Source organism: Armigeres subalbatus, chromosome 2, assembly GCF_024139115.2.
Source record: "Armigeres subalbatus isolate Guangzhou_Male chromosome 2, GZ_Asu_2, whole genome shotgun sequence".
In the NCBI taxonomy this organism is placed as follows: domain Eukaryota; kingdom Metazoa; phylum Arthropoda; class Insecta; order Diptera; family Culicidae; genus Armigeres; species Armigeres subalbatus.
In genome coordinates, this window is record NC_085140.1 from 116,558,126 (window position 1) to 116,578,430 (window position 20,305).

At 40.2% G+C, this 20,305-nt stretch overlaps 2 protein-coding genes across 4 annotated transcripts in view; one reads left to right on the forward strand and one right to left on the reverse strand.

The window, feature by feature from the left end:
* Positions 1-972: 972 nt before the first annotated feature.
* LOC134209176 (uncharacterized) lies at positions 973-2,144 on the reverse strand. Its single transcript, XM_062685159.1, has 2 exons — positions 2,060-2,144; positions 973-1,524 (listed from the first exon to the last, which is right to left on the reverse strand). Exons 1-2 carry the CDS (start codon positions 2,072-2,074, stop codon positions 973-975), a joined length of 567 nt encoding a protein of 188 aa, XP_062541143.1. The 5' UTR covers positions 2,075-2,144.
* A 1,701-nt stretch (positions 2,145-3,845) lies between these two features.
* LOC134214998 (b(0,+)-type amino acid transporter 1-like) overlaps positions 3,846-20,305 on the forward strand; it is a 45,168-nt gene continuing 28,708 nt past the window's right edge. The window contains exon 1 of one of the 3 annotated variants that reach the window (XM_062694264.1): positions 3,846-4,000. The gene's annotated coding sequence lies outside the window, so the exon portion shown is untranslated. The other 2 variants (XM_062694266.1, XM_062694265.1) reach the window with 2 other exon arrangements.

Genomic DNA, 20,305 nt, shown 5'->3' on the forward strand with positions numbered 1-20,305 from the left:
ACAGCAGGGCAGGATGGATCCTTTGAACTATGTCGCCCATCACACCGGAAACATCGACTGGTATATGAAGAACTTGCCTTATCTTCTAGATCATGGTTTCCCAAACTGTGGGTCCCGACCCCCAGGGGGGTCGCGAGCGGATTGTTGGTGGGTCGCGCAGAACAAATATTAATTGCAGCTCGAATGCCGAACCTTTTGATCATTTTTTTCAGCAACATTATTTCAAGTTCAAACCGCATTTTATTTTAAACTAGCAGGCCCGACGAACTTTGTTTCGCCCAAAATTGCAGAAATTTCTTTTTCATTTGTATGGGAGACTCCCTTTCCAGAAGGGGGAGGGGTTTCGAACCACTACAGAAACATATTTTTCCTTTCAATTCCTCCACATGTTAGATTTGATTCCATTTGTTTGATTAATTCTCGAGTTAAGAACAAATTGATGTTCAATTTGTATGGGAGCCTCTCTTTCCAAAGCGGGGAGGGGTCTCGAACCATCTTAAGAAACTTCATCGGCCCCAAAAACCGATGCACACTAATTTTCACGCCGATTGCTTCAGTAGTTTCCGAGTCTATTAGGTTCAGACAGACAGAAATTCATTTTTATGTTTATAGATATCCATAACCACGCTATTTTATTTAAATATTTATGCCTTAAAGCTGTCCCCTTAATGAAGTAAAATAAAAACGCTAACATTTTGACAAACAATACCATCGTCATTTTTTGCATTTGTACATGTAAGGTAACGTGAATATTTTTTATGTGGAAGAAGTGGAAACAAATGACATTCTGATTCAATTAACGCTTAATACTACTTGGTAAAATGCATTTTTTCATAGGTGGGTCGCGAGACATATAGAATTTTGCTAGGTGGGTCGCATACCCAAAGGTTTGGGAAGCTCTGTTCTAGATAGCACTTATTTGAATGACGGAGAGAGTTTTGTGGTTCATTTGTTTGAATTACATTATTCACCTCAGTACTGGGGGTTCGGTTTCCCTTTCCGGCTTAATTGGAATTGCACGGATTCCTGAGTTCGAGCCATTGCTAGCACCTCATCTAGTGTGTAGTCCTTTTCTAACCACTTGCGCTTCAATTTGTCGTCTTTGGTGTTTGACACGATTTGATCCACAATCATATTGTCCGTTTGACTTCCGAATGAACAGTTGGCTGCCTGTTTCTTTAGGCGAATTGCGTATTTGTCCAGCTTTTCATTTGGCTCTGGAAGTATTTGCCGAAACCTCTGCCTTTCAAATGTTTTCGACACGCGGGGTATAAAATACTCATCCAGTACTTGAAGAGCCGCATGATAACGGTTGCTCAGAAGATGCGATTCATTTACCTGTATTTTCGAAACAATTCTACGGATGTCGGAACCGCCAAACAGCATTAATGATTTATACTTTTCTTCGTGATCAACCACATTTTTCCAATCGAGATACGCCTCGAAATGCTCTCGCCACTTCTCCCAGCGGGCCGCTGGATTGCCCTCATCGTCTTCAACAAATGGCGGCACAATCTGGTTGACCTAATGAATGTATTTTTTTTTTAATAATTATATGGTAGTATAGTCCTGTGTATGAGCATAACAGGTTAATTTGTTCTTTTTTTTCTGGTGACTTTTTCCAAAATTTAAATAGAGACTTTCACACCAACCATTAATTTCAGTTTATTTAGTATTCATTGTCCTGATTATTTCAGATTTCACTGATTTCAAGAGGGTCATCCCGACTACCTTGAATCTCGATTCGTAAAATCCTGAACTAACCTCGATAGATTCATCAACTTTTGGGTCTCACAGTTATATTAGTGATCCTTTCGTTATTCAGTTTGGTACATGGTTAAGTGAGAGCCATCCCGGGCCTTCCGGGTCTCACTGGAGGGCCATCCCGTTTAATCGGGCCTCCGTTCAGATTTATTTATGTGAGGCGCATCCCGGCGTCCCGGGTCTCACTTTATGATTCGAAGGTCGTACTGGTATGTCGGGCCTCTTTTGGTACGTTAATTAATGGCTGGTTAAAAATTCTACTTTCCAATTTTATTTCTAGGATTTTTTTTCTTACCATAGAATATGCCATTATTCAAAATCAAGGGACTTCCTTCCGAAACTTCCTCGTATTCTTCATTGATTCGCAAATAATCCCAATTTCTTCCTTCCTTTCAACTTCCGCCAAATCGTTTTTCCGAGCGCTAAAGTTTTCACTCGTCGCCAAATATAGTATAGTAACTAAGACGACGGTTGGATACAGAATGATATTTATTTCTCGGTTCAATGTAACTTACATTCTTTTATGCTAACTAGATCCTACACTCATCTCAGACGAAAACGAGTGAATACGAACTTACAGTTTTGGCCGACATACACGTCCTAATGTCTACATACCGACAAGCCCAGATTGAGTGGAATAGTACGAATTTGTATTATCAAATTTGTGCAAAAAATATCCACTTTGAACGAATTTTATCAAAAGGTATTTAAAAATGTAAAGATTTATCTAACAACGGAGTACACCCGAGCTTGTTTTTTACTGTTTGTAGCGACCTTTTCTGCGTAATCATAGAGCATAACAGAATCAAATTTAAATTCTTCATTAGACTTTAAAATCAAACTTGAATTTGATGCTAATATATTAATAGATATATTTTAGATTTACTCTGGCACATAGTATCAACGCCATTGAGAAGCTGCATGCATTAAACTCGAAATGCCTGATTAAAACAAATAAAAGTATCTGCATTTTTCCGGTTATAACACAGAAGCCAGTGACATTTATAAGAATATATTGCTGAGATACCCCTCTCACAGAACATTATCAAACTCCTCTTTCTAATAACCTCTAATATACATATTATCTTTTGATTCAAGTTGGATTTTTTTTAACTTTTCGTAGCAAGAGAAAAACATATTCAAAAAATGAAATTTAATTGGAATCTCGACGCAGCGCTCGAACTAAATAGTATTAAAAGGCTTACTCTTTTGTAAGTACGTACAGCAAACACTAAACACAGTAATCTAATTAAAAATGTATTTCTTTAAACCCTGTGAAATGCAAAAATTTGAAACACATTTTTTGATGCCTTGGAATGCATAAAAATGTATAAAAGTATCTGCATAATTTCCGGTTATTAAAGGAGCTTACATCTACAAAATTACCCACCCCAATCAAGCTGATCTATTTCAGTTGGCGCGACATTTCTTAAATTAATCAATTCCTAAACCACTCAATTCACTCTCGCATTCAAATCTAATCGACGCCATCAAACTCAACCGTTTCGAATTTTGTCCAAGCGGAAACTAAACTGGGGCCGCCTCTAGCTCAATGGCAAATTACGCGACTTATTAAAAGCAAGAAGATGCTAAAAGCAAAATGCTTTTTCCTTATGAGTAGAATATTGTTATGATAGAAATATGATAGGCTGCGTTCGAGTTTGAAATGTGTTGATGACTCAAAAACACCCATGAAATACCAAGATGCGAGCCAGCAATGTCCTGAGTGAGGCAGGTAATTCCAAGAGGCAGACAAATTAAACTCAATCTGCTCCATATCGGACCCCCTATGACCTGCCGAAACAGCTCATCAAAGTCTCGAGACGCAGGATGCTCTCTCGGTGGTAACTGATTACAAGTCCCATTCATATCGCTCACCGTTGTTTACTTCAAAAGAACGTTTTAACAAAGGCCTTCCGAATTTACCAAAGCCTGCATTATACTAATGGTTGAACTGCGTCTCCGCCTATTTAACCAATACCTACAGCAGGAACGCTACTGGTGCGATGAGAACAGCGTCAACTGATGTCTACACCGACGTCGACGCTGACGCTGACGACGACTGACGACGACGACTGGAAGCGGTCCACGCTTTTCCGTAGTTCTCTTCCCGCGCTCGACCGGTAAGCAGCTTCAGTTTCAATTCGCGAGTTTCTTCGCCCGCTGGCAGGCACCGAGATTCGAGAAGACGACAGAAACCATCAACATCGATTAGCTACCGCACGCGGCTGATAAGGTACGCTTGCCCGTGGAGTGATTTACTGATCTACCTTTGGATCAGGTGAAACCGAGTTAATCCGAGACTGGGGGAGCCCATCGATTTATTCGCGACAGAGTGTTCAAATTGCGTGTTACAACGGGTTATCATTAGCACCTGGGCTCGAACTGTTGTGGTAGGAGGAAAGTGAGTAGCATGGGGGCGTTAAAAGAAACACAATAACGCCGCAATGCAAAGTGCTGTGTTCTTCAAACAGCGACGCAGAACGATTGCGGTGCGAAGTGTATTGAACTGATGCTGATAGGTATTTATATATGATGAGTGATTTGCTTATCAATTGACCATTTCGGGGCTAAATGGACAACACGCTGATCTGTATGTTAATTTGACATTACTATACTTGGCAGATAAGCTGGGGTGTTTGTTGCTGAAAGGAGCATCTCGTTATTGGTGAAGTGAAGAAATAGAACGCAGATCACAAAGGAAACAGTGCTTATCAACATACCATTATTGCTGAAAAGCAATTTACAAGAAACATTTTTTGAAAATGATGTGACTGTGAATTTGGGTATTGTTTTCAAACTTCCGTTCATAAATTTCTCAGCTAACTTACTACCAAACTCTGGAATAGAAAGAAATAGTAGAGGGTTGTATCAAAGATACGACCGCAAATTGAACGTAGAATTACATAAAGTGCAATAGAGGATACGAAATTTGATCATCAACATTTTATGCATGTTCATGCCGGATGACTAACAGTCGAAATGTAGGCAATTTACTGTTAAAGTGCAATTTCAACATTGACTGGCGAAATTAAATTTTTCAATAGTTAAATTCATTAAATTAATTGTTTAAAATAGTTGTATAGAATCTTAGAGTGTTTACTAATCGATTTATTGCTAAATCTCCGGAATCCGTTGAAAAACAGCTGTGTTATTGGTCCCAAATTGGAAACTTTGGGATGACCCCCTAATCTTACCGAAAGACGTAATTCTACGTCAAAAAATTGGAGGCTTGTTTATTGAATTATCTTTGCAAGATTACAGACGTGGTTTGTATAATATTCCATATTATTCTACTAGCTTGGCAGTAGAATGGTAGTCTTCACTGCCTCGTACTTGACTCGTTGAATAATGAAATTTAATTGTATGGTAGAAATCCATCTTCCATAAACATTGTGTCCCAAGTTATTGCGTAGATGACTAGTTCGACTCTTGTTCTGTACTAGGACCATTCCTGGTGAAATGGATTCATCATATCCTGTGTTTTCTAAGCAAAGATGATGCAATGCGGCAATTTAATTAATAAGTAGCAATGATTAAGGGTTTAATAATACCTTCAATAAATTAAATTTTCAAAAAAAAAAGATCTGTATCCAATTGCGAAATTACCGCAAAAATTTTAATCAACATCATCAAAGAACTAGACACAGCCGCAACATGCGCTAAAATATGATTTGGGGCAAGTGTGCCATATGAGCAAATGAACCACCACCCTATTAAACAACTCTGCAGGTACACAGCTAGATTCGATCGTATTACCATATATAGAATAGTCAAATATTCACTTTTTATTGATCAATTTTTTAAAGAGCGTCAATATTATGTGCAATTTAATAAAAGTCCAACGAATTTAAATTAGCCGTCAGATTACATAGAAATAAATGATCGAGAGAGTGTCTATAGCAGTATGAAACTGAATGAAAAAGTAATTATTTCTAGCGGTCAATTAAAAGAAAATATTTGTTCGAAAATATTTCAATCATTTCAATCAAGCAATTTATTGTTGAACTGTATAGCCGTCATAATTAAAAAATCCAATATCGAATTGTTTTACTATAAAAATAAAATTCAATCTAATGTAATTTGAACTGTTTTCTTCGGATATTTTATTTAAAAAAAGTGTATGAAAAAATCTAAGCTTTTGTATAGCTACGATACTTAACAACCCGTACATTCTAATGCAAAAACTTCATTTACAATTGAATAAACGGTTCATAACAATGCTTTCTAATGTATTTCTATTATTTCATCTACAATATAATCTATGGTCAATTTATTGTTTTTGATAGTAATGTTACAATAAATTGTATTTTTTTGCCTTTCTCGTACACTAAGTGTACGTAAAGGCTATAATACTGCTTCAAAAACATGTTTTTTCTATAATATTTTTTATTTGGATGCTCATCGAATCCTTCCAGCTTATGCCACCTTCTGGATACTTGGGTCGCCGTGGTTGGTCCTAAGTACGTTTTTTTTAATACTTCAAATGATTGCAAGTCCTCCTCTTGCATGGTCAAAGTTTCATGTCCATAGACGATCACCGGTCTTAAAAGCGTTTTATACAAAAGTACATTTAGTGCTGGCGTGAATCGTGTTTGATCGCAGTTTCTTCTGAAGCCCGACTTGCACAAATGATGTGCCTCCATTGTTCACGACTAACATTATTATCAGCCGTTAGCAATGGTCCAAGGGAGACGAAAAATACCTCAACCACTTCTTCCCAGGCGGACCCTGTCGCGCTTGGTACCAAATCTATAGCACGTACTTTGTCTTCACCACCAGTCCAACTTTTGTTGCCTCACGATTCTCGTCCAAAATTTTCCATAGTTCTAAGCGGTCTATAGTGTCGTATGCCGCTTTGATATCGATAAACAGATGGTGCGTTTGGGCCTGGTATTCACGGCATTTTTGAAGGATTTGCCGTACAATAAAGATCTGGTCCGGTGTCGCTTCCCACATACTCATTCACTATTGGTGAGAGACGACGGAAGATGATCAGGGATATCTTTTGTAGGCGGCTTTAAGGATGGATGGCGCTCGAAAGTTCGCACACTCCAGCTTATCACCTTCCTTGTAGTTGGGGCATATGGCCCCTTCCTTCCACTCCTACGGTAGCTGTTCAGTTCCCCAGATTCTGACTATCAGTTTGTGCTGCTTTCCGGGCCCATCTTGGTAAGCTCAGTTCCGATTCCATTCTTACCAGCTGCTTTATTGTTCTTGAACTGTTTGATGACATCCTTAACTTCCAGGCCGTATTTCGCGGATTTGCTCTTCCAGTCGCGAAAATCGCGGTTCCTTCACTTTCGGTTCACTTTCTTGAAAATTGCGGTTTTGGAATTTTCTGAAATTGATTGGTTAATTTCGAGATGTGTAATGTTTTTTTTTTCATGAGGAGTAAGCAATACTTTGGGATTCAAACATATTATAATCCTCATAATATTTTAATTATCGTATGATTGTTGGTTGATATTTACACGACATTTAACAGACCATCTGTTGACCTGACAAATTAATTATATTGTAATTCTGGATATTCGGAACGCCGAATTGTGTTTAATAGTTACCTAATCTTTGTTTTCAATATTGTTGACAGTGGTTCCATGAATGTTTTTGCAAAAACGCGGACCAGTATTACAAATTGGGGAACGACACTTTGTTCATTTTGCACTCCAAGGGTGTTATTTTCCGGATCCAATGCATTGAAATTCGCAACTGGGAACGCCGAAACTGAGCTAAAATATGCTGGCTATCGTACGTAATCATGCTGGTTTTTATCAGCTCTGTACACGGTTGAGCGATAGAGAGGTCCTTCATCTTTTCGAGTCTGCATCCAGTTCTGCTCCAGTACTCCAGGCTGCTTATTTCAACTATTTACTATCTACACGCAAAAAAAGCGTTCTCGAATTCGTGAACCAGCAAAAATACAACGTGATTCAACTCATGGAGTTGGGAACACCAGTTACGTTTTCCAGAACGTTCCAGGAAACGTGACTGTATTCCCGAATCCGTAGCTGTTGTTCCTGAAAAAATACAGCCCTTTGTACTGTCATGGCGTAATCTGAATAGGCTATTAGATATTTTTTCGGATTAAAAAGTTTTTGTTATTTCACGATCAAAAATTCCTCGTTTCTTTGTTTGCATGTGCCTAGTGTTGTTAAAGATCATATGCTTGTCATTTGATAAATTTTTCTTAAACTTTTATAGAAACCCAAGTACACAGGATTCTGTTTTTACACGATTTTTTTTCGCTCGTATTTTTGATCGTGTGACTTTAATTTACCACCAAACTCTTCGCAACATGTTTCAAAAAATTCAAATAAATCAAAGAAAAATCACATGATAATTAATAATATGCGTTACACATTTAGGATGAGTGGAAAGTTGAGAAAATGTAAATCGTGTAAAAACAGAATCCAGTGTAATTTAATAATTTTAAATCAGCCCGCCATAACACTTGAGTGGTCTAAAATGTTTAAACAAAGATACATAGGATTTTTTTTTCAAAAATGTCACTTGTCATTCGACATAATGCCATTTGTATGACATTTTGCCTCCCATGCCTTTATGGCTTAACTACATATTAACAGCATTGTCCTGCCAGACGCTATAACGCTATAGGTACGTTCCACCTCATAATTGATATCGCGCTTCCTAAAAAGAGATTTAGACAAATGGATGCCAATGACATTTTACAACACTGCTCGTGCCTGAGCACATTACTTCATGGGAAATCACGGTTGGTTGCAAATCCGATGATCCACTGCTCGGGATAGATGGATGGTCAATGGACGATGCAATCCCTCCGACTGGGTACTTGTATGTTCATGGGGAGCAGAATCACACAACTCCTATACTGCCGCTAACCGCGAGTCGAGCACATCTGTATATGGCGTCCATATACAGATGTGCTCGACTTACGGTAAGCGGCGATATATTCCCTTCTACTATTCAGTGAAGAAAGATCCATTCATCGCATCGTGGAACACCGTATATTGATCAATTTGTTAAACATTCCGCAGACCTTATAGTCTTTTCTATCTGCCTCTGCATCTATTTATCAGAGAGTTCTTCAAGCTTTGTTGGGTAGGATTTTAGGACCTGTCTGGAGAATCAGATTAGAAAAATCAAGTTCTTAAGGATTCTGGTCCTCTGGGTTTCTAAATAGTTACCACATTGAAATTATTTCTGCTTTACCATTCAAACATTATAAGGCATTTCCTTTTTTCCTTTGTTCAAAGTATCGATAAATTAAAAGCAACAGTATTGAAATTTTGCATTTTAATATGTTTCCACGTGATAAGGCCATTATTTTCATTTGTCGCGGTTTTGGTTTTGAAGTCGCGAATTAATCCAATAACTGTCTCCGTTACGGAGGTTGATCCACAGACCTTGACTCTATGGAGTTGGTAAACTTCCTGGAGCCCACGACAACAACAAGAACTACAAGGAATACAAACATATACCCAGAAGGGGTCACACAACTTGTTTATTCTTCAATAACTGCCTCCATTACGGAGGTTGATCCACAGACCTTGACTCTATGGAGTTCGTAGACTACCTGGCATCAATGACAACATCAAGATCTACTTGAATTACAAATATATTGTTAGTCGCGGATTTCGCGGATTGGAATGTGATCAGTTTGTAACAGCCCTGAACTTCCCTCAAGGTGGGGGCTGGGTGACTTCCGCGAGACCGATGTAGCTATTTCCTCCACTGTCTGTGCTCTCAGCCATTTAAGTGTTCCTCGTAGTGTTGCTTCCACCATTCGACCACCAAACTGTCGTCCGTCAAGATGCTTCCATCGTTATCCCTACACATCTCGGCTCGTGGCACCAAGCGGGATGCATTGAGCTTCTGAAAGAACTTGTGTTTCATCCCGCTAAAAAGAAATGACCAAATTTTCCCGGACGAGTGAAGTCTAGTCCTCCAATTCCAGAAAAAAACAGCGTCTCTCCCCGTGGCGTTCCTATACTGACCAAACCCGTTGACCTTCTGCATATCCAAGCTCGTTGAGAGGTTTAGTTAGTCAACCATCGACAACGGGAGAAACTTGAAACAAACGGAAGATTTGGTTTTTGGCAGCACGCCTTTCGCCATGGCTATGGACGGGGTCCTACATTGCAGAGTTTTGCTAGCCTAGGAGACGCCTCCAGGACGCCTTCAAGCAAGGTAAACTCGATCACTTTGGTATATTCAGACATCTTGAAGGCGTTTAGTCGCACATGAACGCTTTATATTGTCCAAGACCTTATCGAGGAAACCGATCATGGCCCTTACCAACTCAGCCAGGGTAGTCTAAGCACCCTTGGATCTAGAGCATATTCGGTAACTAGTGCTAGTACCGTGGATAATCAAAATTCGGACACACTCAAACTTCGGACGCTTCAATTCGTATGGGAAATTTTCTGAAATATTTCATCGAAATGTTTCGTGAAGCTGGATCGGAAAGACTAATAGTTTTCGCTTGTTTTAGTATAGTTACATTTTAATAGGACATGTTAAAACAATGCGATGAAATGATTAAAAGACAGTCAGAACTGTGCAGTGAAAATTGTTTTCAATTATTCTTCCCGGTACGGTGTAATCAGGTGTCCGAAGTTTGAATCTTTGTGTCCGAAATATGAATACAACCCCGCCGGTGTCCGAGGTTTGAATCAAACAGAAGCCGGACATTTTCATAAATTGCAAACATTCTTCGCAATATCTGGCACATATTAAATACGTAGTTTAAAGATGAATACTGTACTTAGTGATTGCAATGGTGATTTAAACGATGTGATGTAAAATGTGAGTTAACAGGATGATTGTACATCAGGAAGTGCTTAAGCGTCCGAAGTTTGAGTTTGCACGGTACTTAAGTTTTACGAGGTTTTACAAAAAAAAAGTACACGACATTTGCGTGGATTTCAGGGCACTGCAAACCTCCTAGCAACAACACTGAGCGAGGGATACCAAGGCTGCCGACCATTTGGAAAGATTATAACCGCAGTTGGAGAACCACCACAACACCAACAATTTGCCTAACCTTAGGGACCAACAGGTTCCCGATTTCTGCGGCTTTCTCATTCTCAACGGTTGCAACGGTCGCTCACGCTAAAAACACACCTTCTCGCTGCAATAAAAACGCAATCATTAACTGGCTGTCGATTGTCATCGGGAGATCTGTTTAAGCGTGAGTATTATGGAAGCCAGAGATCAGCTTTTAGTAGTCCAAAAAACTACACAAGACTGAGTAATACTTTAGTAAATTCAAATTGTGCTCGTTTTACAAATAGCTTTTCAATTGTAATTTAGAATTTCAATAGAAAATATCAAACCGATAAAAATATATGAAACATAAGTATATTGATAAGCATGAACGGTCGGTGACTGGTTATGTGCCGATACACAGCTGTCAACCGTCTGCAAAAAGAAATAAATCCATCGTTCGGTGTATTAACGACTTAATCGATGATAAACCATTCCTGTATTCCGGAAACACGATAACCGAATATCAACTGCTTCGAATTTTATCAATCCAGAAAATAAACGAAGCATTGTATACGGCCACATGCAATTCTTCATCGTGGCATTGCGTTCATTCAGTTTGTTATCAGGTGGCGCTTGACTCTTGCACTGGGATGATCCTTTCATGTCATCATTGTTTGACATAACCTCCGTTCGTAATAGCAGCCGGCATGGCGAAAAACAGACTAATTTGCGATAATAAGAAGCGATTGTTGATTTCAACGCAATGTCCGAGTTTTTTTTCGGTTGGTAACTAAAAATCTCACAAAACATATATACTTGATAACTGTTTATAAATATCAAACCTGAGAAAAAAACTGTTTTTTATAATTGTTACCTAGATCAGATGATTGACTGCTTCTTATCAGATCTTTTAAAGCAATCGACGCGGATTTCTGTGATCACAATAAGGAGAGCATAAAATAATCACCTTCATGGATCAACTTCGGCCCGAGTTTAACAATACTCGCATGATTATTCAAAACCAATGACGGGAAATATGTCATATCGATTTCATGGAACTAATTTGTTTATAACTTTTTTTACAAGTTATTTACAATTCGGGACTGATTTGTGATTTGGGCGTAACTTATTTTGTAGCCAATTAATTGTACACAGAAAAAAATAATGAAAAATAAACAGCGCGTAAAACTCGACATGCGGAAAATTACGCTATTCTACGTTGAAATGGTACTCTTCCTAACAACATTGCTTACAACTTGTATGCAATATTGACGATTCACGTCAAATATTTTACACATATAGGTTATATCCCGTGTGGAATTACGCTAAAAATGGCGTTCCATTTATGTGCATCATTTTTAGCGTATATTTCAGTGGATTTTTCTATCTGTGTATTTTTTATATAAACATGTAGCTCTTAAGGTCACTCCTGACAGAATCCAAGTTTCAAAATGCTCGCGTTTTCGGGGGCACACCACTCGATACGGCGGCGGCGGACAACTGTCATTTTTGTTGATTCAGCTTTGCTGCGTCGCAGCATGCATGAAAAAATAAAAATGACAGTTGTGCATTGCTTCCGTATCGAGTGGTGTGCCCCCGAAAACGCGAGCACTTTGAAACTTGGATTCTATCAGGAGTGACCTTAAAGACAAGCATCAGAGAATCCAAAAATTAAATCACATTTGCAAAGGCGCCACTCAATACGGAGGCAGCGGATAACTTTTGTTTTTATTATTTCAGCTTTGCTGCGTCGCAGCATGCGTGTAATAATGAAAATGACAGTTGTGTGATGCTTTCATATGGAATGGTGTGCCCTTGAAAACACGAGTGAATTTTGTTTTGGATAGAGCTGTTTGGAAAGAGCTGTCGAAAGGAGATGCGTAATGAGGCCTCTGATTCTGGCGTCGTGAGAGCCGAATGAATTATTGGCAGTGGCTGATTTTCTACTCGCCGCTATCACATCCCGGCGCTATAGTATATGCGCAAAATAGCCAGCATGAGTTAACCGCCAGAAATTTGTACGGCGAAAGACATCTAACGCGGGTTTTCTCAAGATTAGGAACTTTTCATGAAAAACTATTTGGTACCGGTTATGAAGGATGGTGTCCGCTACTACGCCTACCAAATATTTTTTCGATTAAGGTGCTTAATTTCGAGTAATCGAACCGTAGATGCCTTTCGCCATACTGATTTCAGAAAGTTAACTCCTTCTGTGCCGCTGTAAGCACGCTCAAAGCAGGCGATTCATTAGTGTCAAATGACATTAAGGTGAAACTGTCCAGAATCCAAATAAATTTTGCCTCGCATTTTTAGAGGCACCAATCTCATCAAAGAAGCAACGAACAACTGTCATCTTTTTATTTTGGCTTTGCTGCGTCGCAGCAAGCATAGAATAAAAAGATGACAGCTGCTCGTTGCTTCAGTTTGATTACTTCAGTTTGATTGCAGTTACAAGATCAGATCTACGTGGGTATTAATTTTAATCATTAAAAATTGTTTAGTTTTTTCTGAAATTCGTTAGCTTGTGAAATGTAAATAAATATTCACTGATCAACATAAATATGTTTAGAGGAGGTGAGCCAGCCAACGGCTGAAAGCCTCTTTAATAAAGATATAAAAAAATATGTTTAGAAGTGAAGTGACAAATAGAAATTTCAACAATAGCAATCGAATATTAAAAGCTCTGAAAGGCTCATGAGCGGCGTCCTTGATAATCTGAATATATGTTGAACATTCACGAACGTGCTAACGTTGAATAAAGCATCTAACGATTTTGGCATTTTGCCCCCATGAGCTATCCACCAACAAAACATCAACACTTTTATTTTTAATAACAATACTCAGATTTTCTGCAGTAATGAGACGACATCGGCTAGCCGGCGTTTGTTAACTTTTACATGATGTGTTAATACTTATGAAAACCGTTACAATTGAAGGATCATAGCATCATATCCTTACCTCAGGCATATTACCCCCTAATCCCTACTTTAGCACGTGCATCGCAACATGTGATCATCTTAACACCATTATGAATATTTAATATTCAATTATAAGAGCAAACTGACAACCGCAACTGTTTCCAAGAGCTTTTCCAACGTGCTCGTTGTGTTGAAAATCCCGTTTCGAATATGAGAGCAAATTATTCACCAATGCAAATATGTATGGTATTCAGTCTCCCTGACCTATTCAAGTTTCAAAATGGAGTTGCATCGGAATGTGCGGAAAATTAAATAAACTCTTTTTTGATAATGAAAAATGTCAATAAGTGGATCAAAGTACACCCGTTGCATTATAAACAGGAATTTGAATCTTACATGCACAATGATGCCGTCCCTATCCGTGCAGTAAGATGCGCAGCTACAAATCAAGGAGGCTGGGTTCGACTCCCGATCCGGTCTATTAAATTTTCAGGTTGGACTTTTAATTACTGTGGAAGTGCTTAATGAACACTAACCAGCGAGGCGACGATGTTCCAGAGGGGATGTAATACAAGTAAGAAAAAAAAAAGAAGAGGCACAATGATTCGCAACCAAACCTGAAGTCAATCTCGCCGTCTTCTGATTGGCAATCCAATACTGTGACTCTTAAAGCTAGCTGGAGAATTTATAGATCGTCCGGCATATGAATAGTAGCAACGAACAGTTCATTAATACTCTCAAGCATATTGCGAATGTTATACATACCGTGGATGGAGTATCATCCAGCATAGAGCACTAGCACTACACATACGGGTAGCGCAAAATTGGAGCAATGGCTACATAATCGATTTCTATTATCATACTTTGTGGTGTCGACAATATTTGATAACAGATACTGATGTGGTGGAGAATATTGAAGTTCAAGGACGTTCACTGCCCTTGAATGCATAACAGTCCCATGTAGATAGGAATTCAAGCAAGCATGGGACTGTTATGAATTTAATGGCAATTTATCACAATGTGTGTAGTACTGCCCATAAAGTTGATTAGCTTTTTAGATTGATTTAACATGCGGGCAGTGCAAAATCAAAATCAGCTTATATTTATGAACTGTTTTAGTTTTTCTCTTATTTCAGATGATTTTTCCTAGCTAAATTAATTGAAATTATTATTCTTCCACAGTTTTTTTTTTATCTTTATTAGTGAGGTTTTTAGCCCTAGGCTAGTTCACCTCAGAAACTTCCATAGTTGCCTTTATCAATAGGGCACTGCACGGAAACATCTCTTTCTCTTTCGTTCCTCATAAAGTTTGACGTTTACTGGCCTTGTTGTTTTCTAATTTCTTTGCAGCGAGAAAGAGACAAAGCAGTCCGTGCAGTGCCCTATAGGCTTGCAAAAATCCTTAGAAGAAGTTAAGGTGACGAACGTCGGGTACTACTGAAGCCTTTTCATGGCCAAATTTTTCAGTACCGCAAAAACAGCCACATTGCCAATCTAATACCAATCCCGAATCTCTTATCACGTACACGATGAAAAAAACGAAGTCAATCGTCATTCAGTAAAGCTGAAATTCATATTGTTTATTCTTGGAGCATAAATAGAAAATTATCTGGTGCTTGCGTGGAGTTAATTGGCTCTGAAATCCTCATGTGGACTGTGAACTAAGTCACCTTACCCTCCAGTCTACAGCTTGTAATCGCGTAACAGTCTCATCTGAATAAGACAACCATCTATTTAGAACAGATATGCGATTACAGTCAGTCTAGCTTAGAGTGTTTTTGTCCTGACCTCATCGTTTAGCTGAAGATCGTTAATTTGCTTGACGAATTAAGAAGTCTCTCCATTCAGAGCCAAATAATAGAATTAAAAAATAATCAATTAGTGATAGCACGACCTGCACAAGTCGGATCGCTCTCGGAATCCAAATCCAAAAACAAAACCAGACATTAAGCGGTCTCCGCAAATATAACTGTTCCACATCAGATTGATTTTCTATCTATATGGGGCAGTTACATATGCTTTCATACACAGCATAGTACGACACGGATCTATCCTTACTAGTCCCTACTCCCAAGTCGAGTACAGCTAGCCAACACGTTACAGATGTCACCTCCCTTCATATATATTAAAATAAGTTTTAAATTTATATCATCATCAAGTTGTTTTGTATGGAAGCACGTGTGATTAGTAGAACTGTAATTTATTTTGGTTCCGAATCTGCTTTATTCTAACAAAATTACTTATACTCGTTAACCTATATAAGTCAAATGAGAATCCATACATTAAGGGCTGCCATACGATAGGGCTATCTGAGAAGCAAGCCCTGGCTGCTGATATGACTCAATGCCGAATGAAGTGATAAATAGATCGATTTGTCTTACCTAATAATCAAACTTACTGTGGATAACATCTTAAACATTCGCGACATATCTAATACCCCCAAAGCTTCAACGTGAGATAAGTTCAATTGTTTGCCTTATCGATTTTCGAAACCATAACACCCACGCTTATCGAAATTGGTGTATTAACCGTTTTATGGGTAATTAGATGCACATCAACCATGGTGGCAAATGGGGAGAGTCTTTGGCATTTCCTAAAATAATATGCGATAGAAAAACACGAGAGTGATTGACAATTTTTGGTTATCAAATTTCACCCACGTCAGCATTGCAGTGGTAATGATTTCGGTATGGATGATATTCGCTAGGTAATCTTTGTTCCCACAGTAGTATATAGATTTTAAAACTATTGCATGAGATATGTGTCTTCTATATGGAGGTCTCCTTTTTTTATTTTTGTCAAAAAACATAGCAAGAAGCTGGACGAGAAGATAAGATATGCCTACGGATCTGGCGTTGTCGACACTTTTTGAAAAATATCCACGAAAGCGTGTAGTATTAGTTACTGGAGACCGCTAGGGGTACATAGGATTAATTAAAAAGATCCTCATCCTGAGTGGCTGGTCGCTTCAGCCTTGACATGGTCCCAGGTCCCAGGGGCAGGCGATACAGAAGAGCTTGGCAGGTTGGAGGAGCCGCCCATCGAGATCAAGATGGACGGAGCTACCCTGACCAGTCATAAGGAGAGTGGCAACACCTTCCAATGGTCATGGCAGGAAGGACAGAGGCGAAGCAATTATCGTCAAGGCTGATGGTAAGAGCAATGCTGACGTTCTGAAGGCTTTGCAGGGCGATAAAAAGCTCACTGGCCTAGGGGATGATGTCAACTGCATCCGCAGAACGCAGAAGGGCGAGATGATCCTCGTCCTGAAGCGAGATGCTGCACGTATAAAAAGTTGGCAGAATAGGTGCTGGGTGACGCGGTTCAGGTGAGAGTCCTATGCCCAGTAGAGGTAATCCAATGCCGAGGCCTGGACGAAATTACCGAAGCCGATGAGCTGCACTGAGAGATCAGTGTGGCGTTGAAATCCAGGATATCGTGATTCGGTTGCGGAAAGATTATGCTGGAACTCAGATTACCTCATTTCAGGTACCTGTGGCTGACGCCAAGAAGGTATTGGATAAGGACAAGCTGAAGGCGGGTTGGTCGGTATGCTCGGTGAGCGCAAACCAACAACCTCAGGCCTGCTTCAAGTGCTTCGATTACGGACATAAGTCATATGACTGCAAAGGTCCTGATCGGAGTCGGCTTTACCGGAGGTATGGAGCTGAAGGTCACAAAGCTCACACCTGCCAGGCCGCACCGAGGTGTTTGATCTGGCACAGACAACAAACACCAGTCCGGTGGGCAAGCCTGTCCGGCCTCCAGACGGGCTCGGTCATGCAAGTAGCTCAGCTAAATCTCAATCACAGCGAGGCAACGCAAGCACTGCTACAAAAGTCGGTACACGAGAATAAGACAGATGCTGCCTTGCTGTCCGACCCGTACTGCATCCCTGCTAAACATAGCTGTTGGGTTGCAAATAAGTCCCGAATAGTGACCATCTGGACTGGCGGGAGATACCCCATCCAGGAGATAGTATCATCTCTTGATGATGAGGGTTTTGTTATACCAAAGGTAAACGGAGTTTACTTTTGCAGCTGCTACTGTCCTCCAAGATGGAGCATAGAGCAGTATACTAGGGTGTTAGATAATCTTGTAGCGAGACTAACTGGTCTTAAACCATTAGTTGTAGCAGGTGACTTCAACGCGTAGTCAGTGGATTGGGCCTCTCGGTTCACTAAGACTAGAGGTCATATCCTGCTAGAGTCTCTAGCGGTACTGAACGTAGTCCTGCTGAACGAGGGCCAAGCAGCGCGGGATGGACGGTGAAGCCTGAGTGGAGGGTTCACGAAGGGTATACTGCTAGTGACCATCAGGAAACACGTTTAATGGTCAGATATACTCCAACAGAACCACAAGGAGGATCAGTAAAGCTTATCTAGGATGGCGTACCTCGCAGTTCGACCCAGAACTGCTGGAAGAATCACTACGGTGGGAAAATCGAGCTCTGAACTACGAAATCAAATGTAGTAAGAGAGCCTGCTTTGAAGACCTGTGTATGATGGCCAATAATACACCATGGGGGATGTATACAAAATAGTGATAGCTAGGACCAACAGCACACCTCCTGAGATGATGACTCATGACTCATCGGACTGGCCCACCACACCGTACGAGTCAGTAAACGTGGTACCGCTAGTGACCAACGATAAGCTCATCGCCGTTACAAGAAAACTTAAGCCAAACAAGGCACCAGGGCCGGATTGTATTCCTAACCTGGTACTTAAGCATGCGATTCTTGCCGCTCCAGATATGTTCAGGAGCTGCCTCCAACGTTGCCTGGACGAAGGAAACTTCCCAGAAACGGCAAAAGTTGGTGCTATTGCCTAAGCCTGGGAAATCCCTGGGAGAGCCTTCGGCATACAGACCAATTTGCCTACTCGACACAACTGGTAAGTTGTTAGAGATGGTGATCCTGAATAGATTGACGGACTATACGGAGTGTGCTGGTGGCTTTTCCAGCAGCCAGTATGGGTTCCGTAAAGGCCGTTCTACCATCGACGCAATTCTGTCGGTAACGGAAACGGCTAAGATAGCGCGTGGTTTGAATGGGAGAGGTATTAGGTACTGTGCATCGACTACAACCTAAGACACGTCTTTTCCCAGTCCGGTATAATTGAGTTAATAAAACCCACTACCTTTCCAGGATTTGCAGTCCAAATGTCTCTTGGTTGCATAAAGCCACTATTTAGATCTACCCTTGTACAATGCATCACAACTGCAAAGCAGATGTTCCGAGGTTTCACGTTCCATGTACAGAAACGACAGATATCATTCTGAATCTGGCCAATATTTTTCAAGAGATATCTGCTCGGGCAGTGTCCGGTAATTAGGCCAGTGAAGGTGCAAAGAGCTCTCTTGCTGAGCTCCAAGAGCTTTTCGGTTACTTTAACATTGGGAATTAATAATCTCTTTGATTAAGCACACTTTTCGGCAACCAACCAGTTGGTCATCAACCTTTGTGCTTCCCAGGAGTGCAATTTCATTGTTGTAGGACAGTATGACATACCGCAGAAAGGCTCTGGGCCAATAAACTGTGTGTTTGAACCTCGTTTTGCAAGCTCGTCTGCCTTTTCATTACCTTCAATGCCACAGTGTCCTGGAACCCAGTACAGATTTACGAAGTTCTCTTGGCACACTTTTCGCAATGAAAGAATGTAGTCCCAGACAAGTTTTGATGTACATTTAAAGCTACTCAATGCTTTGAGTGCCGCTTGACTATCTGTGAAGATACAAATATTTGCATATCTATATTTCTTCTCTACACAGATATTAGCACATTTCATTATAGCAAAAATCTCCGCTTGCCTACTCCGAAAACCGATTTTCAGTGCCCTGGAGCCATTCAGCAACTTAATCACTAGGCCATTCAGCTCCACTTCGATCGCGAACGACTCAGATAGTCCCCGACGGCGGATCTGTCCTACTCCCGACAGCGAGAGCTTCTCCGGTACCGATCCTGACGCTACGCGCGCTCCACAAGCTAACGACAATTGCAACTTTTGTAGCTGGCGTTTGCGTTTGAGTTCCATCTTCAGCGGCGATTTACGCTGTCGCTCATGATCTGCTTTCCTCAGAGATAAACTTTTAAAAATAGTCATCAAATGGAAGTACAACTGTACAACCAAAAATAATTATACTAACCTAATCAAAACTGTTCACATCTTAACATCGATGACCACCTGTGCGTTCTACTAGTTCCGGGCATGGGAGACTAGAGAGAGTAAAAACCGGCAATAGGAGAGCACGACCATCAATTGGGAAGACAGGATCGAGTAGTGAGGATCAAAAGATCGACGTTAACACACGTATTTAGGATCTACGCAGCCCGTCAACTCATGTAAAAATTCAAGCCAATCTTGATACTGATCAAGTGTCACACGCAGGTTCGAGTGTTAAACCTCTCCGCTTCGTACCAGGGACATGTGAACAGAATGTCCTTAGCCGTTTTTATCACGTCTGGACATCGCGAAAAGGTGGGCCGCAATTCCAAACTTGTGCAGATGTCACCTGAAGCATCTAAAGTTTAGCTCTCCATGAGGGCGGAATTCAGTATCGGCTTCGATAAGAAATTCTTTCAAATTTTCCATGAAATGCTTTTTATTTCTTCTAAAATTTTCCTCAAAAAATATAGGAATTTATCCTAA